General features: G+C 44.5%; 1 protein-coding gene across 5 annotated transcripts in view; it reads left to right on the top strand.

The window, feature by feature from the left end:
• The window catches only part of TNS3 (tensin 3), a 388,908-nt gene extending 375,275 nt beyond the window's left edge, over positions 1-13,633 (top strand). For all 5 annotated transcript variants that reach the window (XM_049894028.1, XM_049894024.1, XM_049894025.1 and 2 more), the window contains 4 exons: positions 5,469-5,637; positions 8,235-8,303; positions 8,406-8,432; positions 10,552-13,633. In XM_049894028.1, coding sequence (XP_049749985.1) covers positions 5,469-5,637; positions 8,235-8,303; positions 8,406-8,432; positions 10,552-10,696 — 410 coding nt within the window. In that variant the 3' untranslated portion in view covers positions 10,697-13,633. The remainder of the gene's footprint in view (positions 1-5,468; positions 5,638-8,234; positions 8,304-8,405; positions 8,433-10,551) is intronic.
• Positions 13,634-20,701: the final 7,068 nt, after the last annotated feature.

A 20,701-nucleotide genomic window follows, 5' to 3' on the forward strand; every position in this document is an offset into this window, starting at 1 on the left:
CAGCTTTCCTAGGGAGTCTCAATTTTCACCAGCCTACCAACTCTGAAACACTAACCGCCACCCTCACCCCCAGTGGGAGAGCATTAGCTGTCAGAGATGTTGGCAAGGGAATTTCTGAGTCTGCTAGAAGGTTGGACTAGTAATACTTCCATTCTCTACCTCGTATAACTATAACTCCTTGAGGAAGGTATCTGAAAAACATAGGCATTTTCTTGTTATTTCCTATGTAAAATTTGGATTGTTTTTCTCTGTAATTTTCATGTGTGACATTATGATTCACTGTGCCTGTTACCTCGCTGAAGTAGAATCACTCTGGGTTTCAAAGGAATGTTTGTAACATTGTCCTCTTTAGAATCTTCTTAAAGGTTCCGTCATGGGTCACGGGTCTGTGAGGATTAGTTGAGGTTGTTTAGCAGCAATGCAGAAACAGCTATTGTAGGAAGATAAAAAAAAATAGCTGAGATCAATTCAAGTAAATTCGGTGCTTTCTTTTTTTAAAAAAAACTAAATTTCATTAGTTGTCCTAATCTACTTAGAATCTGAGACTCCTGGACTTACAAAGTTTCTTCAAGATTGTCTCACCCAACTTCCTCATTGTAACGATTGAGGAAAACCAAAAATCCAAACCCACTGCTGTGGAATCAATTCCAATTCATAGTGACCCTATAGGACAGAGGAGAAGTGCTCCACAGGGTTCCCAAGGCTGTAATCTTTATGGGCGTAGACTGCAACGTCTTTCTCCCACAGTGCGGCTGGTGGGTTCAAACCACCCATCTTTTGGTTAGCAGTTGAGCACTTTAACCACTGTGCCACCGGGGCTCCTTAGATTAAGGAAACTGAATAATAGGTAAATTGGACATTTTACAAAGATGGAAATAAATTCTTACTTCTATTCAGTTTAATCCCTTGTCATTTGATATTGAAGCCATTATGAGTTTATTCCAGTCTCTGAAACAATTTCTTTTTATGGTTTGAGCCTAGTTCTTAATTGGTTCTTGTTGAAGCAGAGGAATGTGGTATAATCATCAAAAGAAAGGCATTTTTACCAGACTTCTTCTGATAGATTTCCCATAAATTTGTGGTTGTGTTTTTAACTTAACCTACTTTAGGGTATATTTTCTTTACAAAAGCAGTATGTGCTCTTTAATTTAAAAAAAACGAAAATAGAGAAAAGATAGGAAAAAACGAATTACTCATAGACCTATTACCCATATGCCACCCAAACATTGGAAAGAAGGTCTCTCACTCAAAGGTCACCACCCCTAATGTGAAACATGGTCTTTTATATATTACTTGTCCCTTCATAATCCCATCGTGGTACATATATAATTCTATTATATTCTGCTTTTCTCCCTTAACATATTTAAGTTTTTTACAAACACAATGTAGGTATTATTTTTATTGGCTATGTAATGGACCAACTCTTAATTCAACTCCTTAGGGTTATACATTTAGCTTGTTTTCAGTGCTACAAATAATGCTTTGAAGACTATTTTTCTGCTGTGTTTCCTCTTTCTCGATTCTGGATTGTTGCCTTGGAATAGACTCCCAGGAGTGATATTGCTAGGTCTAAGTATGTGGACCTTAGACATTTGTTACACAGTGTGAAATTGCTTTCCCAGGCTAGCCTAACAATTTACACACTGCATGCTTATGCATATGAATGACACATTACTACTGGTTAACATCTCACCAAGCACCATGGCTCTGAATCTTCACCACGACCACTTCTCAAGTTGACTGGACTGTCTTGGGCTTGGTTCAGTTGCACAGTCACGTCATTGACTCTGCTGGCCCACCCGCCCCAGGATGGCTCTCTGCTAGAGACAGTAGGGGCTTTGGGGACTTAATGTGGATGGTCTGACATATCCTCATTAAAACTGCCTCCCAAGATATGCTTTGAAAAAGGACAGCATTTCCCTTCTTTGCTTTTAGGGAGAGAGAACTTGCCTAGATGTCAAGCTAGACTACTCATTATCCAACAACCATTTGTGATCCTACAAAGACCACACAGATTGTGGCAGCCTGTTGTTGCAAATTTGCACCGGACCCAGATTGTGCCAGTTTTATGAAATCGTAATAGTCGTTAAAATTAAAATGTTCTTTTTTTGTATTTTGTAATTGCATAATCAGCATTACAATAATACTAATGAAATCAAAGAAAGAATATTCACGCTCTTAAAATGAAACTTTTGAATTTTCCAGGCACTCTTCCAGCTCTTGTTCCTAAGCATATGAGCTTTTTATTTTATACTTGTAATCTTAGCAAAGGTACTTTTTTTTTTTTTTAATTCTGCTTTTCCCATTAATGGTTAACAATGTGTTTTCCACGTTGCTATGCAATTTTCATGATTACCGTCTGCTGGTTGCTTGGTATTCTACTGAGGGGATTTATTTAACCACTCTCGCATTTTGGGGCATAATTTGTTTCTGGCTTTTCCATCTATAATAAATACGTGACACAAATATCTTCACTTATAGATTAGTTATCTTGCCTGGTTATGGGGTGTTTCCTTTCTAAACCTTCTCAGAGGTGGGACCACTACGCTACTGAGTGGGGTTGTTACTGATTCTCTTAATAAATAGTGCCAAGTTACCATCCAACAGGGAAACCCTGGTGGCGTAGTGGTTAAGTGCTACGGATGCTAACCAAAAGGTCAGCAGTTCAAATCCTGCAGGCATTCCGTGGAAACTCTACGGGGCAGTTCTACTCTGTTCTGTGGGGTTGCTATGAGTCAGAATTGACTCGACGGCAGTGGGTACCATCCAACATAGCTCTCTCAGAAGCCAATAGACAGCGTTTCACAGAAGCCTCCATTTCATCAAAACTTGGCAGCCATTGAGAGCTTGGCAGCAGTGATAGCAAGGAATTTTTGCCAACTTTACTGTCTTTCCCGAAAGGACACAACTAAGTCCCTCAAGTGCAAATAGGAACTGAAATGCAGATAAACCACTGCCTGGCAGTTAACGCCTCAGAAAGCCTTCTTACCTGATCTATCCAATAAGTGGCAATGCCAACCAGCTCCAAGGAGCAGAGTGTGGAGAAGGGCTGTGCTTGCCGTGGAGACCTTGGGCCTGCCTGAGACGTTTGGATGCGATGTCATTGATCCCTACGTGCCTGTCTGCATCTCTGGAGTCACACATGTGCAGCAGTGACAGTGACCACCTAAAGAATGTGTCACTATCATGATAATTACATGAGATTGTCAGTGGGCGTTACCTGTAACAGAGGAAAATTGCATACAACCTGAGTGCCTCACATTGTAATTAACAGCTAACCCTAAAGGAATGTTTTCCATTCTCACACGGGGTGTGTCCTTTCCCATGCCTGGTACCTAGCAGGTTCTCCATCAACATTTAAAGGGTCTGCCATGGAGATTTGTTTATCACAGTACTATCCTGGACATGTAGGGGCTGGAAGGTTTTGGTGAATTTCTTAATGCCTTCAGGCCTGTTTCCTTATTTGTAAATTGGGGATAACAATAGAATCTTCTTCATAAGATGATTGTGTGGATTTGATGAAATAAGATACGTGAAATATTTAGCCAATTCCTGGCACAGGGTAAGCATTCTTATTAATCAGCAGCCTTAGGTTAAGCTTGAAGAAATGAAAACAAGTGTGTTTGGGGTTGTTACTGTTGTTAGCTGGCCCTGACTCATGGCAACCTTATGTATAGCAGAACAAAACATTGCCCATCCTGTGCCATCTTCATGATCATTGTTAGGTCTGAGTCTACTGTTGCGGCTATTGTGTAGGGCCTTCCAACCGTAAGGGGCTCATCTCCCAGCACTCTGTCATACAGTGTTCTCTTGTGATCCATTGGGCTTTCATTGGCTGATTTTTGGAAGTAGATCACTACGCCTTTCTTCCTAACCTGTCTTAATCTGGAAGGGCTGCTGAAACCTATTCTTCATGGGTTCCCCTGCTGGTATTTGAAATACTGGTGGTATAGCTTCCAACATCATAGCCACACATAAGCCACATCAGTACAACAAACTGACATATGAGTGGTGGCTGTTTGGAGTAAACACTTCTCTTTTAAATTTTACTTAATGACACCATGCCATTTTAGTAATCATAGGAGCAAAATATCAAACTATTTTTCATGAAAAAGTAAACTGTTAACTAAATTTTATAGAAGAAAATGATACTGAGTTTGGGGAATCTAAGTTGTTTAAAAGAAGCAGGAGTGGTATGTGCCAGTCTTTCTCTCCTGGGTGTTGAAACCTCCTTGTAGTGGACAACCCTTCTAGACAAAAGTTGTCCCCCAGGTCTTTGAAACTATTTTGTTTCATAGGAAGTTCTCTGGTATCTGCTACCTTTCTTGGGATGCTACCTTTTTGGCTGGTCCTCGTCCAGTGAGTAAAATTATTCTAGATTCCTTTTCCCAGCCATGGTCAGTGAAAATTCTGTCCTGACAGACGTTTAATACTCATCACTCACAGATAAAGGGACTGGCTTGTTTTTTCTTATTAACTTATTGATACAAACACCAGTTCCTCTTTTCTTTCCCATCATAGTTACTTTGTTTGCTTACTGATGTAGAAATTTCGTAATGGGCCAGGCTTCAGGAGCCCCAGAACTGTTCAAAGTAACAATTCACTGTGGTATTGCATTTGCTTTTGAGAGAATAGTGGTTTAGTAGCCCACAAGTGGCCCTGCACTTTTGCACCCAGGAAAATACTCCACTGTACCTGTCCTCCTTCGCCATCTGTGTGAGTACATGTGTCTGTCCGTGCATGCAGGAGGCAATGGCCAGCATGCTTGCTGCTTCTCTATAGTCAGAATAAAAGGCAAGGGAAGATGGGGCTGTTCCAAGGGCCTGAGAGACTCTCGCGAAGGAAAACACTGCAAGCCAGGGCGGCGCCATTCCTCTGACTGCGCCTACATATTTGTGTGGATGGAGAGGGGTGGACTTTGCTCCCTGCTTAGTGGAATCCAGAAGCCTTTAAAAATGGAATTAAAATGCCCCACACACCCACGCGTAGAGCCTGGCCTACAGCTGAGAGTTGTGTTCCTTAGGGGAGGAAGCATTCTTGGTCCTCGGCCAGGCAGCGGATTCCTTCAGTTGAGTGAACGTTAGTCGAAGTCTCGACCTCTCCAGCACGGGCAGGCCGGCTCCACGCACACTCAACTGGAGCCTAAGGGGTAAAATGCAGGAATGGCTTCTCCTCCTCTGGGACCTGTGGGCGGGCATGGGGTGATGTCGCAGCCACTGTGCTCGGGGTCTCCTTTGCGTTGCATTGGAGAAAGTGCAAGTGCATGCATAGGTCACTCACACTCCACGTGTTTAGAATTAGGGGAAAGGGGTGTTTTGCTTTAGATTACGCTGGGCATGGGTTACACCTGCAAGGCATTGCAAACCCAAGGTCTGTAAACTGGTGACCACCTGTGTGGCACAAACAGCCTGTGCGTTTCCTGAGGAGAACACATTAACATGCTCACCTCCCTCCTTTGTGTCTTGCAGCCTGCAACGTGTGGTACCTGAACTCTGTGGAAATGGAGTCCCTCACAGGCCACCAAGCAGTGCAGAAGGCCCTAAGCATCACCTTGGTCCAGGAGCCTCCTCCCATCTCCACAGTTGTCCACTTTAAGGTGTCTGCCCAGGGCATCACACTGACGGACAATCAGAGGAAGTGAGTAAGGGGCTTTAGGGCAGGGGGTGTTTTTGATCACATTGGGAGTTAGACTTTCCCACTGGCTTTTCTCTCAGAAAGAAAATGCCTCAAGAAGTGTTGATAGTCAATCTTGAAATAATTAGCAATCAGGCTTCTGCCTAGGCTTTTCCCTGTCATTAAAAGTGTCCCACCCATAACCAAACCAAACCTATTGCGACTCATAGTGACCCTATAGGACAGAGTAGAACTGCCCTATAGTGTTTCCAAGGAGCAGCTGGTGGATTCGAACTGCCGACCTTTTAGTTAGCAGCTGAGTTCTTAACCACTGGGCCACCAGGGCTCCAAAAGTGACCCAGTAGCCACATATAGACTATTGGTGTTTAACCTGAAGGCTTTTCTTAGGAACCAATAATTTTTTTTAAAAAAAAGGTAATTGGTGTTTGAATATTGCACATACCCAGTGCAACCTAACCCAGTGCCGTTGAGTCGATTCCGACTCATAGCAACCCTATAGGACAGAGTGGAATTGCCCCATAGAGTTTCCAAGGAGCGCCTGGTGGATTTCCATACACATACATAATTTGCAAATGCAAAAATCTCGTAAGTCACTAGTTTAAAACCTGAGACTGTAATCATAGTACACTGATCTTTGTTCAGCTATTATTATTTTTAACCAGTGGTCATTTTGTTTGGGGTAAGAGCCTGAACTTGATATGTTCCTTCCTGTTGCCAATTTTAAGTGACTTTATCAAAGTTTTCGTTTACCAGAGCTGCTCTTGATGATAGCAGCATGTTCCAACAAGGAGCATTATCACCTCCCTGCATGGAATGCTGCTCCGTGCTTTGAGGTAACAAGGAGGTGCCTGTTCCCCTGACTCATCTTCAGGCTTGCCTTCCTGGTATTCTTCCTGCAAAGCCTTTGACTTTAGGAGTTCCCAAGCAGCCGCAGTCCTTCTGCCCACAGAGCTCTCCCACAGTAGAACTGCCCCATAGGGTTTCCAAGGAGCACCTGGTGGGTTCCAACTGCCAGCCTTTTGGCTTGCAGCTGTAGCTCTTAACCACTGTGCCACCAGGGCTCCTACCAGTGGAGAAGGGAAGGATTTTCTGTCTTTCTTGACTCTGCTACCTCAGGGCTCATCCCCAGAGAGGGGAGGTTTTCTTCATCCACCCGGGATACAGGAAGTTGGGAGCAGATTTTATTCCTAGCCTTTCCCCAGCTAATAGGAGTGTAGGGTGGGACTTGGGCTTTGCTAATTGGTCTGAGTTCAGGTGCTCTGCTACTTCTCAAAGGGTGACTTAAGCCCTTGATGCCCGGTTTCCTCCTCTGTAAAACCTGCATCACAGATGAAAAGAGTCTTTCACAAAAGCCAAGCAGGTTCAGCCTACTGATAGGTGCCGGCCGTATCCAGTTCTGTGTGCACCTGGAGATCCTCAGACCGCTCTTCCTAAAAGCTCTCTTCTTCATGCTCCCAGCCTCCTCTCCTAGCTCCTCTCAGAACTGACTCTGTTTACTGTTGTCACAGTGTGTTTCTCCATCTTTTCTCTTATCCTTTATAAAATTTTGAGGCAGGCAGCCTCAGTCAAGCTCTTTCATATGGCAAGAGTCAGAATGTGGATTTGGACTGGCTTATGGGGGAAAGGGGTTCGTTTTCTCTGACAATTAGCTTTAAAAGGCAGCTGAGGAGGTGATGCAGCATGCCATGGTCCACCTTGGAGTGAAAGGTGTCCAACTCTGTCTCTCCTTTTCCCCCCATGTTGGCCTATCTCTCTGTCCTTTTCCACAGGGGCCTTCTGGCTTCCTCCCTGTGGCAGAAACAAAGCCCTCAGCAGCTGGAAGACACATGCTTATAGCTCTCCCCCAAAGGAGGGGCAAGCTACCCCCAAGCGCCTATGAGGCTGGCCCCACCTGGATAGGAAGGACAGGGCATTATGATGGCTACTGTCCCCAGGATGGGGTAGACCAGGGGTGGGGCAGTGGGGTCCAAGGAGGCTGAGAGAGCTGGTCAGACAAACACAAGAGGCTATGAGCCCTGGACAGGACCTTCTGGTTGTAACATCATTAGTGGAGCTGAGCTCAGTGTTAGGGGTGCTTCTCCAACAAATACAACACGCACAGCCCTTGACAGTCTATAAAGTGCCCTCACATCCATTGGCTTATTTGATTTTAGCACCACTCCTGTGAGATTGAAGGGGGTAGGTATTGCATTTCTCCTTTTACAGGTGGGGAAACTGAGCCTCAGAAACAGGAAGTGGTTACCCCAAGTTCACATGTAAGGGAAGATCAGGCCAGGCCCTGCAAATGCTTCTGTGTACCTGTCTCACTCACACACTCCATCACCAGTCAGTTGAGGCCCTTTAGTTTGATTTCTGTCCACCATGGTGCTAAGGATGCCACTCTGTATGGAGCTATGTTTTACCGTGATGCCATTTTTCTTTCTGAGTGCCTATTTCCAGCTTCACACTACCTTTTGACTCTTAATGAGCACAGGCTTTGTTCCTGTCTCCATGTGACCATTAAAGATGTAAGACTATCACATGTGGGAGACCCATGTAGTTTGTGATCCATTATCATATAATGCTGGCACACTCATCTCCCCTTCTTGTTTCCTGGACAGGCTCTTCTTCCGGAGGCACTACCCTGTTAACAACGTGATCTTCTGCGCCTTGGATCCACAAGACAGGAAGTAAGAAATTTGCATGTTTATTAAGCAATGCATGTACTTCATTTTACACCTTAATTTTATAAAAATTAACATAGTAATTTTCTTTTCTCTTTAATTCACAAGGTGGATCAAAGATGGCCCTTCCTCAAAGTAAGTTGCCAGGATTTATTTACGTTGCCTCTTAGTTTAGAGTCACAATGCAACAATGAATTCTGTTCCAGGTTTCCTAAGAGAGTTGCTGATAGGAGCGTGGCTAAATAACGTCCGTGGTTTTGGTTTTTGCTTTTAAAATTAAAACTGCTCTTATTATGTAGGGAGGGACTGGGTAGTGTTCATCTTTCTGCCTGCTTTTCACTGCGTGTGCTGTTTACATTTGATCTATAAAGTTAGGTATAAGTACAATGAGGCAGAGTACAGCTTTTTCAGCCATTTAGGAGAGGATGTGGCTCGCAGTTACTTTGAGGTTTCCCGTGAACATGAACACAAATGAAGTGGATATTCAAAGTTTATCACACGCAGAGCAGAAGACAGATCTCACAATGCCCTTGCTCTGAGACAGGCCAGGCCGTGGTTTCTCAATCCCTCAGGGAGCCCTTTGGAAGATCCCCTTTGACATATGGGCCTTGTCCTAATTCTCTAAGTGGTCAAGTAGCCTGCTTCAGTGTGGGCCGTCCACTCGGTGTCTCTTTCTTACAGCCACCTGGGGTCTCAGGTGTGGCACCATCAGCTGGCTTTGCTCTCAGACAGGCAACAGGGGTCTCATCCTGCCCATGCTGTCTGAGGCATAGCTGTCTCGGTTTCTTGATTGCCTTCTCCAGAATCTAAATTTAATTACCATAATGTCAAGTCCTCTAGGGTCGCTATGAGTCGGAATTGAATCAACAGCAGTGGGAATGTCAAGTCACAGGTCCGCTTTCCTAGGATTTCTTCAACTGTCTCCCTAGCTTAGGGATGTGACAAAGTGCTCAGATGACCCCACCCCCACCCCCACCCCCACCCCAGGTATAGACTGTTCTGGCACATTCCCTGCAACCTGGCAGGCAGGAATGAGACAAGGACTTTGTCTTCATAGACTTTGTAACTGCAATGGAGTCACATGAGTCATTCGCGGGTCTCCTCTGTGGTGTAGAAACTGTTACGCTTAATCCAACAATCTTTCATTTTTCTAAGAGAAAGGAGACCTGTACCAGGGATTTGGATACAGATAATGGTAGTTATTGTGTGAACTTTAAGACTCATAAAAGCCTATTAAGATACTGGCTTCCATTCATCTAAGAAAAATAATTAAATGTACTGTTCTTTAAACAATTGCCCTGACTTACTTACAAAACCAAAGAAGAGAGTCATCAGAGTGGTTACTTTCTTATTTCCCTTTTATTAAAAATCAGGGTTTTATGGAACTGATATGCCTCCTCTATGTGGTTTTAATCCTTGTGTATGTTTAAAAAAGAAGTGCTAAGTTTATAAGCCATGGTCTTAATCTCTGTTGAAATAAATATCCCATTTGAGGTCACTGGTTCCCCATGAATTTGGGTGCTCCTCCAGTTGGTTGGGTTTCAACTTTCATCCCAGCCCATATGCTTGTAGACACGTGCGTCTGGTTACACTCGCTGCTTCTGGCACACGGGGTCAGGGCTTGGGTGTATGTGACATCACCCCAGGAATCGACATTGGGTTATTAGTACTACCCAATCGGTCTCTAGCAGTATTTTGAACTTTTTATCCTGTGCTTAAGGGCAGTAACTCAGGTGCCTGGAACCCGTCTGGTTTGATTTCATGAAGTGAGAACAGGTGGTCTCATGAGGCAGAATAGTGGTCCTCATACCATAGTGCCCTGAGAAATCACCTGGCACCCTGGACCCACCTTCCCCTCAAAGACTCCTGTCCTTTAGCTAGAGAGTAGGGCTCAGGGATCTGCATGAACCAGTGTCCAGAGGGTTCCAACCAGTGACCTTGAGCCACACATGGAGAAGCATCTGTGTGTGCCTGGAGCCCTGTGCAGTACGTGGAGCCCTGGCTTGGAGTCCAGCCCTAGCACTGGGCTATGAGCCGGTCACTCAGTTTCTCTCAACCTCAAGTTTCTCGCCTACAAAATAGAGGTAGTGATATCTTACCTGCAGAGCTTGAGAAGGTTAGAGATAAAGTGTGTGGTCAGGTACCTAGAGGGGCCTTGGCACAGAGGAGATTTTAATAAGTGGCAGCTGAGATCACTCCTGGTGGTGGTAGTGGTTGGTGGCTGGCCACTTTGACCTTGGCTTTTCCTTTGCAGGGTCTTTGGGTTTGTGGCCCGAAAGCAAGGCAGCACCACAGACAACGTGTGCCACCTGTTTGCAGAGCACGACCCTGAGCAGCCAGCCAGTGCCATCGTGAACTTTGTATCAAAGGTCATGATCGGGTCCCCAAAGAAGATTTGAGAGTCCTGCATACCCCAGACCCACAGGAAGCCTTTCAAGGATCTTGAGACATCATGGGATTGGGATGGGGCCACCACTTTGTAGCAAACTGACATTTGGACATTTCTGGCCCGGGAGGGAAAAGTGGATCTTCCAACTTTTCAAAACAAGAACAATCAACCTCACCATTTATTGGCCTTTCTTGACAGAAACTCCTCATGTGACACATTTCTGTAGCCAAGTGCTTCTTAGATGAAAAAAGGTGAACAAAGAGTGCACCCAACAGGGACCACATTGGAAAGAAACATGCAAGAAAACACACCAGAGAAAGGGGTAGTGTCCCCTCCTTCCAAGTGCACCAGCCCTTGTGCGGAGGAGTGGCCAACTCACTCCAGCGTGGTGTGACAGTGCCGCCCATCCTTATAGGCCCCTGGCCAGGCGATGTGTGGTGATGGCAGCCCTCATCTCGGTCTTCCACAGCAGTGGAGATGTTACCTGACCCAGAAGGGGATGCATGTTTGGTGAAGGTCAGTGCAGGTCAAGCCCTTCTAGAATGTTGAGGGGTCGTGAACAAGGTGACGACGGGGTGTATGGTGAGGATGAGGGTGATGGGAGCCTTCAGGCTTCAATCTGAAAAGAGCACTGGGATGCTTTAGAAACTGATCCTCCAGTGGGTGATGATTCACACCCCCTGCTCTTGTGACGGGGTTCTGAGTAATGAGTGAACCAGGGAGAAGCCGTTTTGACCAGAAGAGGATAAAAGGAGAAGATGGAAGTAAAACGCCATTTCTATGTAATTTATATTTTTCTTATGCCAAATTATTTATGATATCAGTTTGCCATTGCTGTATCGTGCGTGTGTACAAACACTGCTGCCTGTCACGCTTGGGTTTTAGGGGTTCATCACGATGTAGATGCTCTGCTAGTGCCTTGACACACAAAATGGTGTTGTGGGGACCAATGGGGTGCTGTTAGAAGTCTTCCGTGTACCAGGTTACCAAGAGCCCACTCTAACTCTTTACTCCTACCTTTTCCCATATTTTTAGATGACTTTCTTTTGGTAGAAAAAGTTCAGAAGGGGTAGGAAGTGATCAGTGAGAGCACAGTCTTGCTTAGCACCTGCTTGGTAGGAGTTATTGGAAGACCCAGTGTAGCATTGCATGAAGTACTTCTCACCTTCTTAAGCTCTGGTGGGAGTCCTTCTCTTTATAGTGCTCCTTGCCATGCTTGTTCCTTCCTGCCAGGGATCCTGTGTGTTTATGGTGTCCTTGAGTAGAAGGAGGAAAGGAGGAAGAGGAGAAAGAATAATTCTCAATATGTACAAGATCTGTTTCAGTGCCACTTTCCCACATCACCCTGGCCATTGGCTCAGTATGTCATTTTATGCTTATATGACCGTTCTGAGGCAGTGGTTTTTCCACCTGAAGGTGCCCGTGGTCATAGGTTTGGAGGAAGCGGTTGATTCTGGAACTTCCCAGAGTGAGAGATGGAGCTGGGCAAGGTCATAACAAAGCCACGGTCCCTTCCCTTAATGCCCAGCGTGCTCCACGGCGACTGTTCAGACTGTAAGTCATTGTGAATTTCTTGTTCTTCTCTGCTTTCACAACTCAAGTGCAAGCTCTTAGATCACAGGTACCACAGCAACAGATTAGGGTTTGAAAATAAGTCTGGTGAATTCTCTGTTTTAAAATGAGTGACAGAGAAAATCCTAGCAATGGACAGAGCTGGAATCACCTGAATTCCAGCAGGTATTGTACATAGATGTGTGTATATAGAAAAGCAGGTGGATGGTTCCACATTTTAGCTCCTATTGATTCACCAAAGGCAAGTGCCTTGTTTCTGTGCCAAATGTTTGCCTGGTCCTTGTGGACCTGCCTCTCTGACGCATGTCGGCATGACCATTACAGGGAGTATGCTGGCCTGTCCTAGTGGCCCTGATGTCTTCAGCAGAGGCATCTAGCATTTCAGTGTTTCCTCTACTGCAGGAATCAGTCAAGGGGAAGTAGAGGTGTATCCTCTAACCAAGTGGCTGCCGCATACTGAGGTGGTTTGTACCAATGTTTGACCCAAAGACCACAGGCTGGGCACCTTCTCCTCTGATGAAGGAAAAGAGGGCTTGTTTAAAATAAAAGCAGGAGAGGGATGTGCTACGTAGAATTATGGAGCTATCAGGGCCACCCACAAGACTCTTTGTTCAGCTCCTTCAAGAAGTAACAAAAATTTGCCTTTTAAACTTACTGGCCAGGTGTGGTTAGTACTCACATCGGTCAAGGGCATCAGGGAATTTGCTCCAAGCAAAGCGCTCCCTCTGAGGAACTGAAGGAAACCTCCATCTGCAGGTTTCTGACAGACTGGTACGACCGGGTTGTCGTCTGGTGTGCCCCATGTACATGAAGGCGAGAAGACAACTCCGTACAGTCACAGACACCTGTGCAGGCCCAGACACCTGGGCAGGCACAGACACCTGTGCAGTCACAGACAAGTGTGTTGTACCCTGGAGACCTCATGCGTGCTCCACCAGCTCCGGCTCTGGGGGTGTGCCACAAGGCGCACTCCAAGGCATCACGCCTCTCAGGGCCTTGCCTGGCACGGATGTGCTGTCCTGGAGAGGGAATGCTGGTGAGGTCCCAAGAACTGTTCGCAGCAAATATTATAGCCAGGGTCCTATTAACCTACTCACAAAATATATTGTTGTAATCCTCCAGTGTTAAACCTTAACTGCGTTAAAAGCCACGCTGCATTAAAGAATTTCATGTGTATCCTCAGTGTCAAAGACCTTGTAATGTCTCCTTAGCAGCCTTACTTGTTATCGAATATTTTTACCTTTTCTGATACTGTAAAGAGTATATCCAGTATGTAAATGAATGTTCTATAAATCCTTTGTATAGTCATTTGCTCTGTTCTTTAAATATCATCTCTGTTCAGAGTATAATAAAATTATGAACTTGGTAAGCTTCAGTGAACAGGTGTTTGTGTTTGTTGGTGTGGATGGTAGTACCCCTACTAAATGATTAAAGTATTCCACGTTTGTGTGTGTCTATGTGTGCCTGCCTGTGTTTCTGTGTGTCTCGTGTGTTTATTTGGGAGGTTAACAGGGGTTGTTTATTGGTCAGTGGATTCAGTTATAAATCCGCATAGATTTTGCCTTCAGGAATATATTTTAAAATTTCTGCTCAGAGGCCCTTGAAAAACTATATTCAAAGATTTAACATCATTTAACTATGATGCCCAGTGGTAAGTACTCTAATACTTGATATAAATAGGCTCACCCCCACCACACACACACACGCACACGCACACACACGCGCGCGCGCACACACACACACACACACCCCCTAGTGGCTGCAGGAGGCAGCCCCTGGTGTTGGGCCAGCTCTAATTGGTTCTCCTCATTTTCTAACTGGTCAGTTTCTGGACATGAATATTAAATCTGGTAGATTCTCTTAGTCATGTCGCAGATGCTGGATGACAGTCCTGAGACATGTTGGGTGAGTGCCTGCCCCTCTGGCATTCATGAGCTTACCCCTTCCCCCACCAACCTCTTCCCTCTCTGCACTGGCCTGGAGCCATAGAACTGACTCCTCCCTCTTTCCCTTGAAGGGGAATTGTGCCCTGTTGGCATAGGCCCTTCGCTCCTGTCTTGGACAGTGTGATTGGGAGCAAGCCCTCACCCTCCTCCTGAATTCCTGTGAGTTAAGATGGGGCCCAGCACTGCACCTTTGCCTAATTCCCTCTGGGTCTCATTGTTCCGAGCAGGGCTGTGATCACAGGAAGCAGAGGTACCATGCTTGGAGGATCTCAGTTTGAATCCGATTTGTACTTGGTCACCTGGGTTTGGAAGGGCCACTCAGACACCCAGCCCTGAGAGCCTTATACATAAAACAGGAATGGTATTGCAGCCTCCATGCCTGTGGCTCCTCCCAGGGCAGGCCTTCTACAGTGTTTGTTGGTCGTTATAGGTATTACATTAAGGATGGAAGCATAACTGCTTATAGAACTGAACCTCTGGTGACCACTTCAGCTCCAAAGCAGAAACAAGGCAATACTTTGGGCCATTTCCGTCATGGACAAATAATACAGATTTAACTTGTTGCCCTCTACCTTAAGTCCGGGTTTTCTCTTGCTCTCTCAGCCAGTGGAGGCTTCAGCTTCCCAGTCTGATGAAACAGAGTCTGTGGGGCCTCAAAGTGGAGTGAAAACAGGCTGGGGCAGGTTAGATCTTGTTGAACAGGAAGTTCCCAATGGGCCCTTAAGCCAGACAAGGCCCAGCCCTGGACAAATGTCACAATGTGGTGTAACCTGAACAGGGCACTTTGCTCACGTTAGCTCACAGAGGACAACTCAGAGCACCACCTGGCTGGATGACATTGCCCAACTCACACATGTCCCCAGACCTCATGACAGAGCCTGCCAGGTGAGCTGTTGGAGAGCCCCCAAGATCCGAGGCCATGGCTAGAGGAGCTCCACCACATATGCCCATCATGCAACACCCTGCTGTGATGGGCACCTGGGCCACCATCCAGTCAGGGGGCCACATGTCTGTGCTTTGCTTGTAGTGTCTGCATCTCTTAGCCACAGTAGAGATTGGTTTGTGGTCACAGGATGGTGGGATGACATACATGGTGGCCTTGGGGAAGTCACCTTTCTCAGAACAGAGGGCATTTGACCTGAGCTTATGGGATGAATTAGAGTTTTCTAGGAGAACTTGGGGCTTGGGTAGTGGAGAGAAGGGACATTTCATTACACAGGAAATGACCTTCTCTGCGCAAATAACAGCAGCAGGGCTGTTGAACTGGCAAACCCTAAAAATGAACTAACCACAAATGGCCTTAAGTCCTGAGAAACTAGAAGCTGCAAGGCCAAGCCTGGCCTGAGGCAAGGGCAGGGGTAGGGGTGGGCTTACTGAAAGCTTGTCACAAATTCGAGTGACCAGGGCATCAGCAAAAGGGGCTTCACCACAATTGACCTGACCCTCTTTGTACCCATGGATCTGAGACTCCTTCCCTATCCTGGAGGAGCCCTGGTGGCTCAGTGGTTAAGCACTCGACAGCTAACAGAAAGGACAGCAATTCGAACCCACCAGGTGCTCTGTAGAAGAAAGACGTAGCAGTCTGCTTCCATAACCATAATGATTTACAGCCTTGGAAACCTTATGGGGCAGTTCTACTCTGTCCTATAGGTCACTATGAGTCAGAATTTGACCAATGGCAATAGTTTTTTTTTTTTTGGTTCCAATCCCAGAGATACTTGATGGCTGGGGCAATACCAGGGGCATCCAAGCAAAACAAGCACCCTGCCCAGGAAGCATGCCATGTCTCCCTCAAGCAGAGGAACCCACCACAACAAACACCAGGCCAAGGAAGCCTTTTTAAACCTATGTCCCTGCTGAGAGACACCTGTTCAGCCTCCTCAGGCAGCACCATCAGGGACCAGTGGGAGCCCCGACAGCACTAGATAAACCAAGCAGACAAAAATAGCACCACAAAAATTCTTGAAATTAACCTGGCACTGGAACAACAGCCCACAAAAGTAAGCCAAGACCTATGTGCTGAACCTAAACAGAGTGACTGCCTGCTAAAATAAAGATTTAAATGGGACCCAGAGTCTGATAACATAGTAGACAAAATGTCCAGGGTACGATTAAAATCACTCGTCAGACTAAGAACACAGAATTTACAATCTAAATGAGAAAAGACAATCAACTGATGCTAACATCCATAGGAATTAGATGTTGGAATTATCTGGCAAGAATTTTAAAACAGTCATTATAATGATGCTTCAACAAACAGATGTAAATTCTCTTAAAAAAATTTTTTTAAACAAATGAAAAAATAGAAAACTACAGCAAAAACATTAAAGTTATATAAAAAAAAAACCAAATAGACATAACAGAACTAAAAAAAATAATGACAGAAATTTTAAAAAACTCACCCGATGGGATTAATAGTAAAAAACCAGTGCCGTCGAGTCGATTAATAGTAGAGAGCAATAAACTTGCGGACCGAAAAACCAAATCAGTTGGCACTGTGTTGATTTCAACCATGAGGACTCTGCCCCGTGTGCGTCAGACTAGAAGTGTGCACCACAGGGTTTTCAGTCACTGATATTTCGGTAGTAGGCTGCCAGGAATTTCTTCTGAAGTACCTGCAATGGATCCGTACTGATGACCTTTCAGTTAGCAGCTGAGCGCTTAACCACTTGTGCCATTCAGGGCCCTGAACTTGAGGATAGAACGTTAGAATTTACCAGTCTGAACAAAAGAAAAAAATAGGCCAAAAATAAAGCCTCAGGGACCCGTAAGACAATCATAAAAGCTCCAACTTTTATTTCATTGAAGTCCTAAAAGAGGGAAGAAAGAGAGCATTCAAAGATACAATGTCTGGAAACTACTCAAATTTGGCGAGACACAAACCTACGGATTCAAGAAGCTGAGTATATACTCTTCTCCCCTCAAGAAAATCTATTCCAAGACATAACTAAACTTCTGAAAACTGAGGACAAAAAAAAAAAAATTTTTTTTTTTTTTGAAGCAGAGAGAAATGATGGATTACCTATAGGGAAACATCAACTTGAATGTCAACAGATTTCTCATATTAAACTATGGAGGCCAGAAGGAAATGAAACATTTTTCGAGTGCTGAAAGAAATGTCAACTGTGAATTCAATATTCAGTGAAACTATCCAGTAAGGAAGGGAAAATAAAGACATTCTCAGATGAAAAATTAAAAGGATTATTGATAGCAGGCCTATTCTTAAATATTGGCTAAAAAAACTTCTTCAAACGAAAAGGAAATGATACGAGAAAGTACCTTGGAGAAGCAAGAAGGAAGAAAGAACAACAGAAAGAACAGAGGTAGGGGTACATACAGTAGACTCTCCTTCTCCTTCTGCTCATGAGTTCTATAAATCATATTTGATGACTAAAACAAAAATGATAATACCATTTGATACTCAAAATCATGATATTTAAAGGTGGGGAAGGTAAAAGAGCCTAAATAGAGGTGAGGTTTCCACACTGTACTCAAAATGGTACAATGTTGATACCAGTAGGCTGTGATAAGTCACATATTTATATTGTTATAACTAGAGCAACCACTACAAAAACTATACAAAGAGACACAGTAGCACTAAGTAAACCAAGACAGAACCCTAAAAATGTTTAAATAGGTCACAGGAAGGCAAGAAAAAAGAAATAATAGAATGAAAACAAGATAAAATAATAGGAGACAATAAAATGTCAGACTTTAGCTTTAACATACCAATAATTACCTTAAATGTAAATAGTTGAACTAAATCAAGGAACAGAAATTGGGAGAGTGGATTAAAAATAAATAAAACACTATTCAATTATATACTGTTTATAGGAAACTCCAAATTACATAAATAGGTTGAAGTAAAAGGTTGTGAACATTAATTTTAAAAACTGCAGGTCACTATATTAACATCTGATAAAGTAGACTTCGGACAAAGAAAATTACCAGGGACAAAGAAGGACATTACACAATGATAAAGGGATCATTTCATCAGAAAGACATAATGATCCTAACGGTATATGCATCCAGTATAACAGCACCTCAATACATGAAGCAAAAAACTGATTGAGCTGAGAAGAGAAAGAGACTAATCCACAATTATAGATGATTTCATCACCTTCCTTTCAGCAACAGATAGAACTACTGAACCACACAACCAACCAATATTGTATAATGTACATATATAGAATACTCTACCCAATGATAGCAGAATACACAGTTTCACAAATAGCCATAAAGCAGGACTCAACAAAATTAAAATAATATTGTATGGGGTGTTCTCTGATCATAAAGAAATCAATCTTGAAATTAGTAACAAAAAAATCTCTAAACTCATAGAAATTAAACAACATACTTCTAAATAATCCATGGTCCAAAGAGAAAGTCTCAAAGGAAATTAAAAAATTCATATAACTGAATGCAAATGAAAATAGAACTTTTCAAAATTTGTGGGATGTAGCTAAAGCAGTCCGGAGAGGAAAATTTATAGTACTAAAATGCTGTCAGGAAAACCTGGTGGTGTGGTGGTTAAGTGCTACGTCTGCTAACCAAAAGGCTGGCAGTTTGAATCCACCAGGTGCTCCTTGGAAACTCTGTGGGGCAGTTCTACTCTGTCCTATGAGTCAGAATCGACTTGACAGCAACGGGCTGGTTTGGTTTTTGGTTTAAATGCTGACATTAGGGACGAGGAAACATCTCAGGTCAATAATCAGAATATAGCTTGGATAGGATTGGGGATGAGCGAGTATCATTTCTCCCCTGACCCATGCAGCTGAGTCAACTGGCCCTGCATGGGCATAGGAAGTTCTGGAAGCCGTGGATGCCACCTGGGTCTTGGGCAGTCATCCTTATTTGTCAGCACACATAAGGCATCCCTTGAGAAGGTCCAGAAATAACTGGGGCCACTTTACAAGGAATGGGCTAAGAACTAGCCATCAAAGCTCCATAAATGAGATATGCAATGTGCCACAACAGGGGTGAAAATTACAGACACAACATCAGGCCCAGCAAACCAGATGCTAAAGAGGATACACTATGTCATTTCATTTATATAAATATCAAAAACAGGCCAAACTAACCTACAGCAGTAGGAGGCAGAATGGTGGTCTTCTTTGGGGAGGAGAGCGAGGGAGCAGATGGGGAGAAGCCCCCAGAGGGCTTCTGGAGTTCTAGAGCTGTTCTGTTTCTTCATTTGAGTGTGATTGCTTTGTGAAAATTAATTGAGCTGTCCACTTATAATTTATGCACTTTTTTACATGATTGTCTGCATTTTTTTTTTAATTAATGTAGCTTCACTTTTCCCTTAAAAGTTGTTGAAATCCAAGCTATCTACTTTGTACTAGGAATATCGGCGTTCATCAAAACTGATGTATCCAATAGCCAGGGTCCCCGGCTCCAGTGGCCCCAGCACAACCTCATACTAACACCAGCCACTTGCCTGTGCTCCACTGTTCAGTCTGGTGAAGGCTGTGTCATTGCAGAAATGGCTCAGGCCCTGACATGGAGCTGGTTGTCTGGTTTGGAGTTGAGGGCAAGGAAGACAGGTGCGGAACAGACAGAGGGAGACCTGTTACGTGCCTTACCTTCCTCCTGGGGAGACTCTACATGGCTCCACAGGCCATATTAAGTCACCTAAGTTCTCTCACTACCTTGAGCTCAATACCAGATTAGGACAATAAAACAGAATTGGTTGAGTGTTCACTGTTCACCAAGCACAGAGCAAGGACTTGGCACTTAGCTGTGGTTTTAAAGCTCCATGTTTCCAAGCTCCCTTCTACTGGAGAAAAGCCCAGGAAAACAACACACTTCTGTCAGAGTCACTGTCAAAGAGCCATTGCTACCATCTGTGACAGGTGTCTCCTGTCTAGTGGGGGCCGTGAGTGTGCGTCAGTGTGGATCACCCAGGGTGGCTGGGCTGATAAGTCTGCAAACAAGGTTCACCTGGCAGGTTGGAAGCTGTTTATGATTAACTTGTTAGAGCTGTGAATGGTAGCTCCTGCATTCAAGGGCTGGAGGAGACAGAGGCAGATGGTCTTAGCCGCTTGGAAAAGAATAGTTACCAGTGCCCAAGTTCTTACTTGGAGAAGGAGGGGAACCACCACAGGCTGCTCACAGTGGGCACCAGACTAGGACATCTTCTCCCACTCCCATGGTACAGAAAATGATGCTCAGGTTCGGAAAAGTTAGTGACTTGCCATGGTCAGGAGACGCACCTGAAAAAACAGTAGAATAAGATGTTTTATTGGTGCCTTTTAAAAAAATTTCCTCCTGTCTCAGGGCACTCACTTGGCCAGACAGTATGGAAGGCGGTGAGTACTTAGCCATCACCGTCCAGAGCCTGGGTCCGTCCTATGGCACTGAGAGGCCTCCTGTTCCTCTCCCCAGTTTCCATGAAATCAGTTCCTGCATCCTGTACTTTGACAGGAAGAGCCTAGCTGAACTTAAATCTTTAATATCATAGGACTGGTACTAAATGGAAGCCCTGGCCGAGAAAC

The sequence above is a fragment of the Elephas maximus genome, chromosome 8 (assembly GCF_024166365.1).
Source record: "Elephas maximus indicus isolate mEleMax1 chromosome 8, mEleMax1 primary haplotype, whole genome shotgun sequence".
NCBI classification, from domain to species: Eukaryota; Metazoa; Chordata; class Mammalia; order Proboscidea; family Elephantidae; genus Elephas; species Elephas maximus.